Source organism: Rhinolophus sinicus, linkage group LG06, assembly GCF_036562045.2.
Source record: "Rhinolophus sinicus isolate RSC01 linkage group LG06, ASM3656204v1, whole genome shotgun sequence".
Taxonomy (NCBI): domain Eukaryota; kingdom Metazoa; phylum Chordata; class Mammalia; order Chiroptera; family Rhinolophidae; genus Rhinolophus; species Rhinolophus sinicus.
The window spans coordinates 17,186,563-17,201,518 of record NC_133756.1 but is presented as its reverse complement, the minus strand read 5'-3'; the positions used below and the strand labels follow the sequence as shown (position 1 = coordinate 17,201,518).

Sequence of the window (14,956 nt, the reverse complement as noted above, 5' to 3'; positions counted from 1 at the left end):
ATGCCCAGTTAAATTTACGTCCTCTAACATTCCATTTTCCTAACTGGTTTTAGATGAGAAAAAGCAGTTGCTAGAAAACACCAAAGGAGAGGTTTTGCTATAATGTCTCAACAACAGTAAGTTCAAGTGAAAGCAAGAGAGATGTTTCCCATATACAGTGATTACAAAATAATGAGAAACATCACCAGAGAGATTAAGAGCATTCTCTTTGCCTAAAGAGAGATCTGGACTCAAAGCATACTTCTATTGTGAACCATTTGTGTGAACTTGTGCAAGTTACTTATGCTCTTTAAGCCTCCATTTCTGCAACTTATACAGTATTACACTGACTGAGTAATCATGCCTATTTCATAGGTTTGGTATAAGGATTAACTAAATTAATACTTGGCACAGTCTCCAGCACAAAGGGCGTACTTTACAAATGCAGTCATTTGTAATCATGCAGTAAATGTGCCTTTCAAAAGTGGCCACGCTATAAGAAATGCAAGTTGATGTGGAAATACAAGTAATGCCTCCAATAAATTATTACTAAGGAAAAGATATCACTATTCTTTAGCTAATCTCTGTTTACATAAGAAGGCAAGTACAAAGAATAATACCATATATGAATCTAAGAGCTTTTCAAAAACATACTTTAATCACAAAGAGGATTTTGCATCCGATGTTCAAAGCATATACTATTCTTTTCTCCATTAAACAAATATTCTAAAATGTCAATGGGCCATGCTTCTCATGTACATCAACAATTGTGCTGCTGAAAGAAAACAGTTGAGGCTCTTTAACAGAATTCAGCTAACAGACTGCCACCATAAACTGATAATGAGAACTAGTATCATTCAAAGTGATACAGCTAGATTACATACCCATCAATTCCTTTGATAGGCACAATATAGCAATTTACATTTGCATTCATAATCACGAACTTAAATTGAACAACTACAAAATACACAATAAAATGTCTCATAGAAAGTTTCACTGTCAGACAGAGATCATTCTGAAACACAGATCAAAAGTCACTGTACGGAGGACATCGACTACAATTCCTGACAAAATACCCAGATTCATTTCATTTGTGGTAAATACATTTTAAACACAATGGTTTTTTGATAATGTTGATATCCTTTTAATATTTCATTGTCATTTACAGCTATATAATTATATCAATGCTGACTTATAATTAATGATATACGTATTCCTTTGAAAGTTTGTTAATATCTGTCACCTTCCCCATGAGCTCCAAATTCCACAAGGACAAGAAACATGTCTGTTTTTTCAGCCCTGTATATTCCACAATTCCCATATATAAGGTGTGATCAAACACTATGCTGAATGTTTAAATTTAAAAATTTATTACAGTAAAAGACACATTGCCATTAATCCTCTTCAAAATACTCCCCCTCACTCCAAATACACTTATCCCATCGTTCTTGCCACTTTCTGAAGCAGTTCTGTTTCATGAGTGTCTTCAGTTGTGTTGTCATGGCTGTCTTAATGTCCTGAATCGATTCAAAACGTTTACCTTTCATGGTCATTTTGACTTGGGGGAAGAGCCAGAAGTCACACGGTGCCAGATCCGTTGAATAAGGTGGATGAGGACACACTGCAATGTTTTTATTTGACAGAAATTGCCGTACCAGAAGCGATGTGTGACATGGACCCTTTCTGTTGTGATCACAAAATACGGTGAATGCTGCTGCTGAGTGCCATCCAACAGAAAGCCAGGGTTCTTCAATATGGGAAGTGGCGCATCAAACCTCAGTAACAGTGTGTGACAAGTTTCAATTTACTCGGTGCAGTCAGTCGGGTATGAGCTATGGTTGAGAGAAGGTGTGTTTTTTTAAAGTGTGCCATAAATCATCCTCCATTATGACAATGCTCCATGTCACGCATCACTTCTGGTATATAGCAATTTCTGTCAAAAACTTTACAGTGTGTCCTCATCCACCTTATTCAACAGATCTGGCACCATATGACTTCTGGCTCTTCCCCAAAGTCAGAATGATTCAGGACATTGAGGCAGCCATGACAGCACAACTAAGGACACTCACAAAAGAGGACTTCCAGAACTGCTTCAGAAAGTGGCAAGAACGATGGGATAAGTGTGTTTGAAGCGAATGGGGAGTATTTTGGGGGGGTTAATAGCAATGTGTCTTTTACTGTAATAAATTTTTTTTTATTTAAACATTCACTGTATTGTTTGACCACACCTCGTAACGTAAACCAGGTGAGATTTAGGAAGGGACCCTATAGTCCAGAGATACGTGAGCCTAATTTAAAGGCAAATGTAAATAACATTATCCTCAAAATTATAATTATACTGTTATCTCCCTTTTATAACTCTCTACCCAAAAAATAGGTACTAACCTTGATCAATTTACCTCTAACTTTGCACCATTCTAGCAAGATTATTTCCCATGTTCCGCAACAGATAAATACATGCGTCTATGTAATAAGCAGCTTAGGCTGAAAATTTGCAAATTCATTTCATCTGGATCATGGAACCAAATGGACTACCGCAGATTCAGTTTAACCCATCAGAGCTTACATTGTTATTAAGATGCTTATTATATATATACATTCTGTATGTTAAACACAGATGGAATATTTGAAGTTGCAATTCTTCCTATAATTCTCTGTCTCATTTAACATAGTAATAAATGATGATTGCTACACACACACACACATACACACACACACACCCCAGAGTATATGCTCCAAAAGATGTCATGTTATGCAGTAAAAAAGAACATTTTTGTAAGTATGGAGATAAAAGGTGGATATTTTAGGACATGTTTTTTTAATTACCAAAGTAAACTGTTAAATGTATGCACAAACAGAAAATATCAATCAGAAAATCCTAAGACAAACAAAGGAAAAACAGAAGAGGATTATATTAAGGTTGGGAGAAACAAAGAAAAAAAGAAACAGCTAGATAAGGCAGCGTAAGCGGTGTGTGTCTTATTCTTTATTATCGTCCACGGCTCCCAGCATAATGCCTGAACATATTGGGCACATACATAACATTAACAAATAAAATAATGAAAATAAGATATACTACATGGACGTGACAGATCAGAGAAATCAAGCCTGACTCCTTCAATCTATTTTATATGCCATAAGACACAGGAGGACATGGCAGAAGCAATGTCATCCTGAGGGTAAAAGGCAGATAATGCCAGCGCCTGGGCAAACAGTGGTAAAGGAAAAGATGGCTCAGGTACTATGAAATGACCTGAAGTTAATTACATGTAAAACAATCTTCAATCATCACCATTAATGTAAATCAGAGGAGATTACCTTTGGCCATTTCCACAAATCCTTCAAAGACTACCTGTGTCAGGGATCCCCAAGACCACCTCTAGATTCAACGATTTTCTAGGAGGACTCACAGGACTCTGCATATACTTGTACTCATTACTAAGATTTATTACAGCGAAAGAATACAAAACAATCAGCAAAGGGAAAAGGTGCATGGGGCGAAGTCCAGACGAAACCAGGAACAAGCTTTCAAGAGTTCTCTCCCAGTGGAGTCACATAGGACATTTAATTCTTCCAGCAACAAACTGTGACAACACACATGGAATGCTGTCTACTGGAAAAGTTCATCAGACTCAGTGCTCCAAGCTTTTATTAAAGCTGGTTACAAAGGCACACTCTGCCTACTACCAAAATTCCAGACTCCCAGGAAAGCAGGTATTCATATTGTTTGTACAATCTAGGCACAGTGAGTCACTCTTATCATTTAGGGGAAGTTTTATCAGTGTAGGAAACTGCTTACCATTCAAGTTCCCAGAGGCTAGTCAAAGGCCAATCTTGCATGCAGCCCTTCTAAGGATAACCGTCTCAGGCCTTGTTAACTTTTCTGCACAGTACTCTTTCTTAACATTCTTTTTCTTTTAAGGTCACCAGTCTCCACATGCTTAAACCAGCCTTGTACTCTAGGCATTCTATAGATAAGACACATTGCAAAATTGGGGAACGGTAACTCACTTGGAAGCTGAAAACAAGAAAAAGAAAAGAAAAAGACCTGGGTCATATACCACAAGCAGATGATTTTTAGAAAAACTGACTTTCACCTAACTTTCACTGACTCAACAACTAATACATAAAAATAGCAACTATTATGTTAAATGGCTGTTGCAGGGGACAGTAAATGGGGAGAGGGGGGATTTTGCTAGAAGCAAACCTTGCTATCAAGAAGCCTGTAATCTAATGATGGATGGCATCTTCTACCAAGATTCCCAGCAAATATTTACAAATGCTAACCCTATGAGGAAAAAAGAAGAGAGATGTAATCATGAAGGGCTTTGAAAGCACTTTTCATAACCCTTACAGTAAAACAGTTCTTCAGAAATTCAGAGATTAAACATTAAAGGAACAAGGATATCAGAATACTCCAAATCAATTCATTTTACAAATGTTTACAGAGAACTCAATGCATGCTACACATTGTGCTATGCTCTAGAATCCAAGTGTAAAGAGAAACAAGTAGTCAAAGACTACTAGCAGATGAGAAAAGAATGTACACAATATTATCACCTAATATTTACTAGAGTTTACTATGTATTTATTGAGCACTGTTCTAAGAACTCTGCCAATACAAATTCATTTAATACTTAAAACAAAGAGAGAATAACTAGATATTTTTATTCCTATTTTACAAAGAAGAAAAAAAGTTATAGAGAAGTTAAGTAATTTGCCCAAGGTAATACATGGTGGCAATTGGTTTAAGCATTCTTAATCTTCATTCATACTCTTAGAGTCTACCATAATATATATATTATATAGACATATATATTAATAAAAGTGTGTAAGGTTTAACTGTGATACAAATAAAGTCAAACAACTCTGTTCAGGATGGGGAGTCACAGAATTCTTCACAACAGAGGGAATCATTGAGCTAGATCTTAAAAGACGCACAGAAGTTGACCAGGACAATCCAAGCAAAAGGAACAATATATGCAATTCCACATAAGATTCTAAGAGAGTCATATCAAGCACTTTGATTTCCCACTTGAAAACATAATTTATTAAATTAAAAGTTTACAGAACAACTATTTGCTACCCTATCTCATTTTTGTAAAAGAACTTTAACTTATATTTTACAAATACAAATTTAAAATTAAGGTATAATAAATGCTATATTTATATGTATTTTAATGAGTCAGAGAACTGCAGAATAATAGAATTTCTGAACTACAAGAGTTGGTTTATGGAATGAAGACAATTCAAAAATAGGTTTATGAAAAAAAAATTAGCAATGCCCTGACCAAAACTGTAATATGATTTAACATAAAGTAATTCATAGTCAAAACTATGTATAAATAAGGTCAATGTTTAAAAAACTTGCAGAATATACAGGATATCATCCATTTGCCCCTCAAGATCATCCTCTGTACCCCAAAATGCAGGATCATTATGAACTATGTCAACAGGTTCCCTTGCCCTCTTCTGTCCAGATGGGTTCCACCAATAGGTAGCACCAGCAGGGGTCAGAGAAAGAAAAGAGGGGGGGGGGGGCAATTTATTCTTCTGGGTTGGTCCCTGCAGAGTATTAGGCTGGCTGTATCCCACCACAAGTCATGCTAATCATCAGGTCGCCTTCTATACACAGCCCTTTCTGTCTCCCAAATTCCAAGTATCACTTCATCCTCTCACCCTTTCCCCAACCCTGGGTAACAGCACCAACTTATTGTTAAGCAGAAGGTACTATGTGTATGTTGTCATTTTACTACACTCTGCCCATATCCCTTTATTACAATCTCAAAATTTGCTGTTTCCTGCCAGGACTCTAATATGTGAAATAAAATTAAATACATTTTCATCTTTATTTGCCTACTTTAAAGAACAGAAATTCCTTTCAATTCAGAGAAATTTAGATGTAACTGAAACCAATAAAACTCGCCCTATATATAATCTTGATCAAAATCTTAAATATCTGAACAGTTGAGAAAATTATCAATAACCCCAGCCAAAAGATGCAATTCAAATAATCCAATCTGCCAAATACTTCCCTCTCCACTTACTTACAAGTCTTGAAAACGACTTCAGAGTGCCTGGTTTTGAATTCCTGCTCTAACATTCACTTATTGTCCTATAGCAAAATATTTAACTTTATTTCGTTCACTGCTGTATTTGAAACACCTAGTATAGCAATGATACACAGTGGGTACTTCATAAATATCTGTGGGATAATGGACAAATGACCAAATTTCTGCAGGCCTGAATTCTTCACCTGTAAAATAGGATAGTTATATCTACCTCACAAGGTTCCTGAGAAAATAAAAGATAATATATGTAAAAGAACCTAGATGTAGGGGTTGGTAAATATTAGTTCTTTATCCCAACTCAAATATCTCTAATAATTGTAATGTTGACATGACAGAATATATCAATATCAGTACTTGTCAATCTCTCTCCAACACTGTTAAATACACCTATGCATAGCAATTCATTACATAAAAGGCCCAATTAAAAGACTTTCTGTACAAGATTTAAGACTTTCTGTACAAAAACAAAACATGTAGTTATAACTTTTAACTGGTGATTTAATACCATTTTTTATATATGTGAAACTTTACACATAAAACTTGCATAAACATTGTCATGTATTCTAACCCTAAACAAATTCAACAAGATGTCTGTCAACAGTCCCAGTCAACCAATTTATCTAAAAAAATTTTTTAATTTTAAATGCCTTTTTAAAATATGAAAGCCATTTTTTTAAAGGCTGTACACCTTAAATTCCTTACAAATTATCACAGAAGATATGGTTAAAATGTTTAACAATCTAAGAAAAAATTCAGCTCCGATTTTGTTTAGGCAAAATAAGTAGTCTGTTCTTTTGCTTCTCACTTAAGGACGCTCTTGAGAAGAACCAACTAGGCTGCTAATATCCTGTTGAATCTCATGAAATTCTCCCAGCTTTTATTTTAAAATCTCTTGTGAAACATTACTCTCATACCTTTGAAAAGACACTAGGTGGCATTAGAAACATGCTCCACTTACAAAAAAGAAACAGTGGAAAGGTCAGCATTCTCAAGTTAACAGGCAGTGAATACACTTAATCTAAACTCCTAAAATTCTTACTAAGTTGAATACTTCACTATCTTATACTTTTTTCCCATTTCACGCATAAATTTTTCATGCTTCCCTACATTCCTTATCATTTGCTATACTTTTTTGCATGATGAGTTAATCCACAGCTTCCAAATCCCTGTCTATAGCTCTACAATTGACCTCCTTTACTCTAGATGTCTATTTTTAACTCTTAAAAGGATATCTAAAATATGGATATCCACATGCAAAAGAATGAAGTTAGACCGCTCTACTTCACACCATATACTAACTAAAAATAGATCAGTGAAGTAAATATAAGAGTTAAAACCATAGTAGAAAGCATAGGCATAAATCTTCATTACCCAGAATCTAGCAATGGATTCTTAGAGATGAGACCAAAAACACAAGCAACAAAAGAAAAAAACAGATAAATTTGACTTCATCAAATACTTTACGCATCACATCAAAAAATTAAAATACCTTGGAATAAATTTAACCAAGGAGCTAAAAGACCTGTACTTGGAAAATTATAACACATTGATGAGAGAAACTGAAGATACAAATAAATGGAAGCATATACTGTGCTCATGGATAGGAAGAATAAACGTTAAAATGTCTATACTACCTAAAGCAATCTACAGATTCAATGCAATTCCTGTCAAAACACCAACGACATTTCTCACAAAACTAGAACAAAAAATCCTAAAATTTATATGGAACCAAAAAGATCCCAAATAGCTACAGAAATCTTGAGAAAGAAGAACAAAGTTGGAGGCATCATGCTACCTGATATCAAACTATACTATAAGGTGATAGTAATGATAATGGCACAGAAAAACAGACACATAGATCAATGCAACAGAAAAGAGAACCCAGAAATAAACCCATGTCTGTTTGGTCAATTAATCTATGACAAAGGAGGCAAGAATATACAATGGGGTAAAGACAATCTATTCAATAAATGGTGTTACGAAAACTGGACAGATACATGCAAAAAAATGAAACTAGACCACCTTCTTACAACATATACAAGAATACACTAAAAATGGATTAAAGACTCAAATGTAATACCTGATACCATAAAACTCCTAGAAGAAAATATAAGCAGTAAAGTCTCTGATATAGCTCTTAGTAATATTTGTTCTGACCTATCTCTTTGGGAAAGGGAAATAAAAGAAAAAATAAGCAAATGAGACTACATCAAACAACAAAGTTTTTGCACAGCAAAGGAAACCATCAACAAAACAAAAAGATAACCTACCAATTGGGGAAGATATTCACCAATGATACATCTGACAAAGGGTTAATACCCAAAATTTGTAAAGAACTCATACAACTTAACACCAAAAAGAAAACACCCCAAAACAAACAATCCAATTAAAAAATGGGAAGAAGACCTGAACAGACATTTCTCCAAAGAGGACATACAGCTGGTCAGTAGACATATGAAAAGATGCTCAACATCAGTAATCATCAGAGAAATGCCAATTAAAACCACAATGAGCTATCACCTCACACCTGTCAGAATGGCTATCATCAATAAATTAACAAACAAGAGTTGGTGAAGATGTGGAGAAAAAGGAACCCTAGTGCACTGTTGGTGGGATTGCAAATTGGTGCAGCCAAAACATTATGGAGTTTCCTCAAAAAATTAAAAATAGAACTACCTTATCATCCAGCAGTTCCACTTTTGGGTCTTTATCTGAAGAAATTCAAAACACTAATTCAAAAAGATACATGCATCCCTATTTTCACTGCAGTGTTATTTACAATAGCCAAAATATAGAAGCAACCTAAGTGCCCATCAATAGATGATTGGATAAAGACAATCTGGTGTATATATACACAATGGAACATTACTTGGCCACAAAAAACAATGACATCTTGCCATTTGTGACAAGATTGATGGACCTAGAGGGTATTATGCTAAGTGAAATAAGTCAGACAAAGACAAATACATGATTTCACTTATACGTGGAATCTAAAAAAAAAAACGGATAGGAGGGTGGTTGGGGGACTGGGTGAAAAGGTGAAGAGATTAAGAAGTACAAATTGGAAGTTACAAAACAGTCATGGGGATGTAAAGAACAGCATAATGAATATAGTCAATAATATTGTAACAACTGTGTGGTGCCAGGTGGGTACTAGACATATCAAGAGGATCACTTAGTAAATTACATAAATGTCTAACTACTATGCTATACACCTGAAACTAATACAAAATAATATGAATGTCAACTGTAATTGAAACAAATTAAAAAATAAAAATGGGCTGGCCCGGTCAGGTGATTGGAGAGCGGGTTCTCAACCACAAAGTTGCCAGTTCGATTCCTCGAGTCCCACAAGGGATGGTGGGCAGCGCCCCCTGCAACTAAGATTGAACATGGCACCTTGAGCTGAGCTGCCATTGAGCTCCGGGATGGCTCAGTTGGTTGGAGCCTGTCCTCTCAACCACAAGGTTGCTGCTTCAACTCCCGCAAGGGATGGTGGGCTGCAGCCCCTGCAACTAGCAACGGCAACTGGACCTGGAGCTAAGCTGCGCCCTCCACAACTAAGACTGAAAGGACAACAACTTGACTTGGAAAAAAAGTCTTGGAAGTACACACTGTTCCCCAATAAAGTCCTGTTCTCCTTCCCCAATAAAAAAAAAAATCTTTAAAAAATAATAGTAATCATTTTTAAACTTCAATTTCTAATTTTTCATTGTTGGTATAGAGAAATACAATTGATTTTTACGTATATTTTGTATACTGATTTTGTAGAAAAACACTAGTCAGAAAATGAAAATGCAAGCCACAGACAGGGAGAAAATATTTAGGAAGCATGTAGCTGACACTTAACCATTATCCAGAATATACACTGAACTCTTCAGACTCAATAATAACAAGACAAAAATTGCAATGCACAAAAGATTTGAACAGACATTTCATCAGAATATATATGTCGTATGAATGGCAAGTAAGCACATAAAAAGTAATTCAACTTCATTTGCACTGGATATACAAATTAAAACCACAATGAAATACTACTACACACCAACTAGGATGACAAAATCAAAATGGTAATACCTAGTACTGACAAAGATGTGGAGCAGCCGCTGGGAGAAATGCAAGAATGCCACTCTGGAAAATAGTTTGGCAGTTTCTTATAAACACACTCTTAACATACATCCCAGAAATCTCATTCCTAGGTGTTTACCCAACAGAAATTAAAGTGTATGTCCACACAATTACTTGCACACAAACTATCATTGCAGCTTTCTCCATAACAGTCAAAAACTAGAAACAATGCAAATGATCATCAACTGGTGAATGGGTAAACAAAGTCTGATATACCCAGGGCAGTGGAATACTTTCTGCAATAAAAAGAAAATACTGATAACGCAAAATGACATGGATGAATCTCAAACCATTATGCTAAGTGAAAGAAGTATGACACAGAAGATTATATACTGCATGATTCCATTTATATGAAATTCTGGAAAAGACAAAAACCAGAGTAACAGAAAGCAGATCAGTGATTACCAAGGACTGGCGACAGGAGGCAGAGAACAGACTGCAAAGGGACACAGGGAAGATTTTGGGGTAACAAATTTCTGTGCCATGATTTTCTATATCTATATCATGATTGTGATGGTTGCAACACCACTGTATACACCTGTGAAAACTCATCAAATTGTATGAGTGAACTTTATTCTATGTAAATTATACTTCAATAAAACTGATTAAGATATAAATATAAAGATCTACAATTCTCCCAGTAGAAAATGCAAAGCTACAGATGCAAAAGGGTAAGACTGAAAGGGGAAGTTGCTGAATTTAGAATCTCCTTACAACACAGAAGTAGGTGAAACAAATAGCTATGAGTGTTTCTCCTTGAAGTCATATGTGAAAATTAAAGAATAATCATGACAGTTAAGAATGATGAGAAAAGATTCTAAGTAGTATCTTGGATTTTTAATTGCTTTAAAAGCATACCCCATATATGCCACCTCAAAAAAGCTCTAAAATGTTACTAAATTTAAAATGCAATAATAATCAAAGTCGCAATGAGATACCACTTACCAACGACTAAAATGGCTATAATAAAAATTGAAGAAAAAACAAAACAAAACAGAAAATAACAAGCATTGAAGAAGATGTAGAAAAACTGGAAACCTCATACCTCTCCAGCGGGAATGCAAAATGATGCAGCCACTATGGAAAACGTAAGTTTAGAGGTTTCTCAAAAAGTCACACATATTAGAATTACCATGTGACCCAATAATTGAACTTCTAGGTATATACCCAACAGAATTGAAACCAGGAACTCAAATTCTTTTACATGAATATTTATAGCAAGACTATTCACAATAGCCAAAAGGTGGAAAAAACTCAAATGTCCATCAATTGATGAATTGATAAAATGTGGTATATCCTTAAATGGGATTTTATTCAGCCATAAAAAGAAATAAATACTGATACATGCTACAATGTAAATAAACCTCAAAAACATTATACTAAATGAAAGAAGCCAGACACGAAAGAAAACATATTATATGACTCCATTTTTATGTGAAATATCCAGTTTAGATAATCCAGAGACAGAATGCAGACTGACAGTTGCCGGGACTGAGATGAAGGTAGAATAGGTAGTGCCTGCTTAATAGATAGAGGTTTTTCTTTCAGGGTGCTGAAAATGTCTTGGCACTTGCCTTAAATTCAAAGTTTAATCCAGTTTCGAGTTTTGATTTCAAAGTTTACTTTTCTTTCTGTTAAATTTCATTTTGCTGGTTCTTCTTGAACCATCATTTCTGTTCATGAGGCTCTGACTGAATTTATCACTCGACTTGGGAAATGTGTCATCAGCATTTGTTATAAGCACTCCTTCCATGCCTTTATACGAGAAGTTGTCTGTGGGGGGAACCCTTCATAAACACATTATCACCTAGGTGCCCTCAAAATGAAAATACGTGCTACACTAAGGCTTTTGGCTATCCATTGTCATTGTCCAGACTCTGGTCAAGTCTAACCTCCTGCAAGTTATCTCCCCAATAATTATACCCAACACAATTCTTGTCCCCTTTTAGTCACTTTTAAGTCATAATCAACATTTCATTAAAGGTTATGTTTTATTTAAAAATTTGTTTTGTTATATGTGAACCTTACTGACACAAAAATTCTCTGGAGGCTGGGTCTACGTACTATATATATAGCCAGAATTCCATTAACAATGAGATTACATTGTAGAACACTTTTCAGAAATGTCATATCCAGACACTCGGGTGGCATCAAGATATATTCCAAGATACGGTAAGTCAAAGCAGGAAAAGATATTCAATACTAACTAGCAAATGTGCCACCAAACATAAAATATCCAACTGGAAATCCTTGGGTAAGGGAATAGAAAGGGAGGAACTAGGCTGAGGTTACTATAGGTCAGTAAACGCTCAGAAAAGAAAGGCACAGGAGAAAACAAAAGGCAGATCTCTGAGAGAAGAGAGGTAACTGGATTCAGGTCTAAAGTAATTGTTTTACAAGCTCATATGTAAAAAGATAAATAACCCAATTTTTTAAATAGGCAAAAAATCTGAATAGACATTTCTTCAAAGAAGATATACAAATAGCCAATAATCACATGAAAAGATGCTCAATATCATTATTCATTAGGGAAATACAAATCAAAACCACAAGATACCACTTCAGAGCTATTAGGATGGCTAAAATCAAAGACAAGAGCAAATGTTAGTCAGAATGTGAAGAAATTAAATCCCTTGGATCCTGCTGGTGGAAATGTAAGATGGTACAGTTACTTGGGAAAACAGTCTGGCAGTTCTTCAAATGATTAAACATAGCATTACCACATGACCCAGCAATTCCACTCCTAGGCATATATCCAAGAAAAATTAAAATATGTCCACATGAAAATTTGTAAACAAATGTTCATAACAGCATTACTCATAATAGTCAATAAACAGAAACAACCCAAATGTCCATCAACTGAGAAACAGAAAAAACATGTTATAGCCATAGAAGAGAATATTCTGCAATAAAAAGGAATGAAGTCCTGATATAAGCTACAATGTGGATGGACCTTGAAAACATCATGCTAAGTGAAAGAAGCCAGTCACAACAGGCCACATATTATATGATTCAATTTATATGAAATGTACAGAACAGGCAAATCTATGGAGGCAGAAAGTAGATTAGTGGTTACTGGGGGGCAGGGTAGGAGGATAAGGAGGTGACAGATAAGCACAAGGATTCTTTCTGAAGTGATATAAATGTTCTAAACTTGACTACTGAGATGGCTGCACATATCCATGAATATACTAAAAATCATTGAATTGTACAATTTAAATGGGTGAATTATATGTATCATATGTGAATTATATCTCAACAGGTTGGTTTTGTTTTACTTTTTAAAGTAATTCAGGAATACTCTACTTCAGTTTGCCTAGCCTAGGACTTGAGCAACTTCAGTCCAGGAATTCCCTCTGCAACACACCACCTTAAAATGAAACATTCGGCTTTACCTTAGTGGAGTAGTTCTCAAAAGGATACATGTTAGAATCCAGTATAATGCTTTAAAGAAAATACAAATGCCTGAGATAGCCGCAGACCCATTGGATCAAAATCTCTATGATGATATGTGGAGCTATATATTTTTTAAGCTCCAGAGGTTAAAAGGAGGGAGAAGTCGGGCTTTAATAGACATTTTGAGAACAAGTGGAGAAATTTGAATATGGTCCCTGTGGCTTTTTTCAATTATTAAACTTTATTTTTTATAGTTTTAGGTTTACAGCAAATTTGAGAATGTATAGTGAGTTCCCATGTACTTTGTGTCCCCACACATGTATGTACAACCTCCCTTATTATCAACATCCAGCACCAGAGTCCTACATTTGCTACAATCAGTGAACCGACACTGACACATGATTACCACCCAACGTTCACAGTTTACATTAGGGTTCACTCTTGGTGTTGTACATGTAATATGGTCCCTATGTTAAATGCTATTATTCAATTGAAATTAAACTTCTGGATCTGATCATATGTAATGATTATTTAGCAGACTGCCCTTGATCTTAGGAGAAATACTTAGGGGTGAGGCATCATAATTGTGACTTGCTCTTAAATGTTTCAGGGGGAAAAAAACACAACACACACACACACACACACACACACACACACACACACAAAACAAATGTGGCAAAATGTAAAGTTACAAGGAATTTGCCAGTCTAAGGAAGCTTACACGGTTATTCACTATACAATTCTTTCCATTTTTTCTGTAGGCTTGAAATTTTCAAAATGAAAAGTTGGGAAGGTAGTAAGTTTCACAAATGATCCTGATTCTCCCTGTGGCCTAAGAGTCACAAACTTCAGGTCATAAAGAAATATTTTGGGCCAAAAATTAACTTCCTACCTGTCGTAAGAAGACTTCTTCCCCTATTACCCACTTTCCAGAAAGGACAAATGAACAAAGCTTTCTACTCCATATATGCCAACCCAAAAGACTTATAATCCCAAAGAGTATATGAGATTATATTTTAATGGGAACAAGTTCGTACAAATTACTAGTGTGCCTTGTTCTATGAAGAAAGAGAAGAGTGACATTAGCAGAAAGTCAATGGGTGCCTTAAGTAAAGAGGCAGGGCCACTGAGGGTACAAAATGTAGTCACAGGCAGAAAACAACCTGCCCAGACTACACAGCTTACCCTTTGTTAGGTCCTGTCTATCACATAAAGCCTAGACAAAGAAAAGGCTCGTTCTTTCGTCCAATATATACTGAAATGCCCACTATGTGCAAAACATGTTCCCTATTCTCATGTACTAAATATGTATACCACAGAGCTGTACGCAGAGGCAACACGACTTCACAAGATTTAGAATCATTTCTCTAAGAAAGCTCTTT

At 35.4% G+C, this 14,956-nt stretch overlaps 1 protein-coding gene across 7 annotated transcripts in view; it reads right to left on the bottom strand.

Moving 5' to 3' along the window:
* MAST2 (microtubule associated serine/threonine kinase 2) overlaps positions 1 to 14,956 on the bottom strand; it is a 181,717-nt gene that overhangs the window by 139,363 nt on the left and 27,398 nt on the right. Inside the window, exon 1 of one of the 7 annotated variants that reach the window (XM_074334658.1) lies at positions 3,779 to 3,797. The exons of 5 other annotated variants lie outside the window; for them this stretch is intronic. In XM_074334658.1, coding sequence (XP_074190759.1) covers positions 3,779 to 3,781 — 3 coding nt within the window. In that variant the 5' untranslated portion in view covers positions 3,782 to 3,797. Of the gene's footprint in view, positions 1 to 3,778; positions 3,798 to 14,956 lie in introns of those variants that run through there. One more of the 7 variants, XM_074334653.1, reaches the window with a different exon arrangement.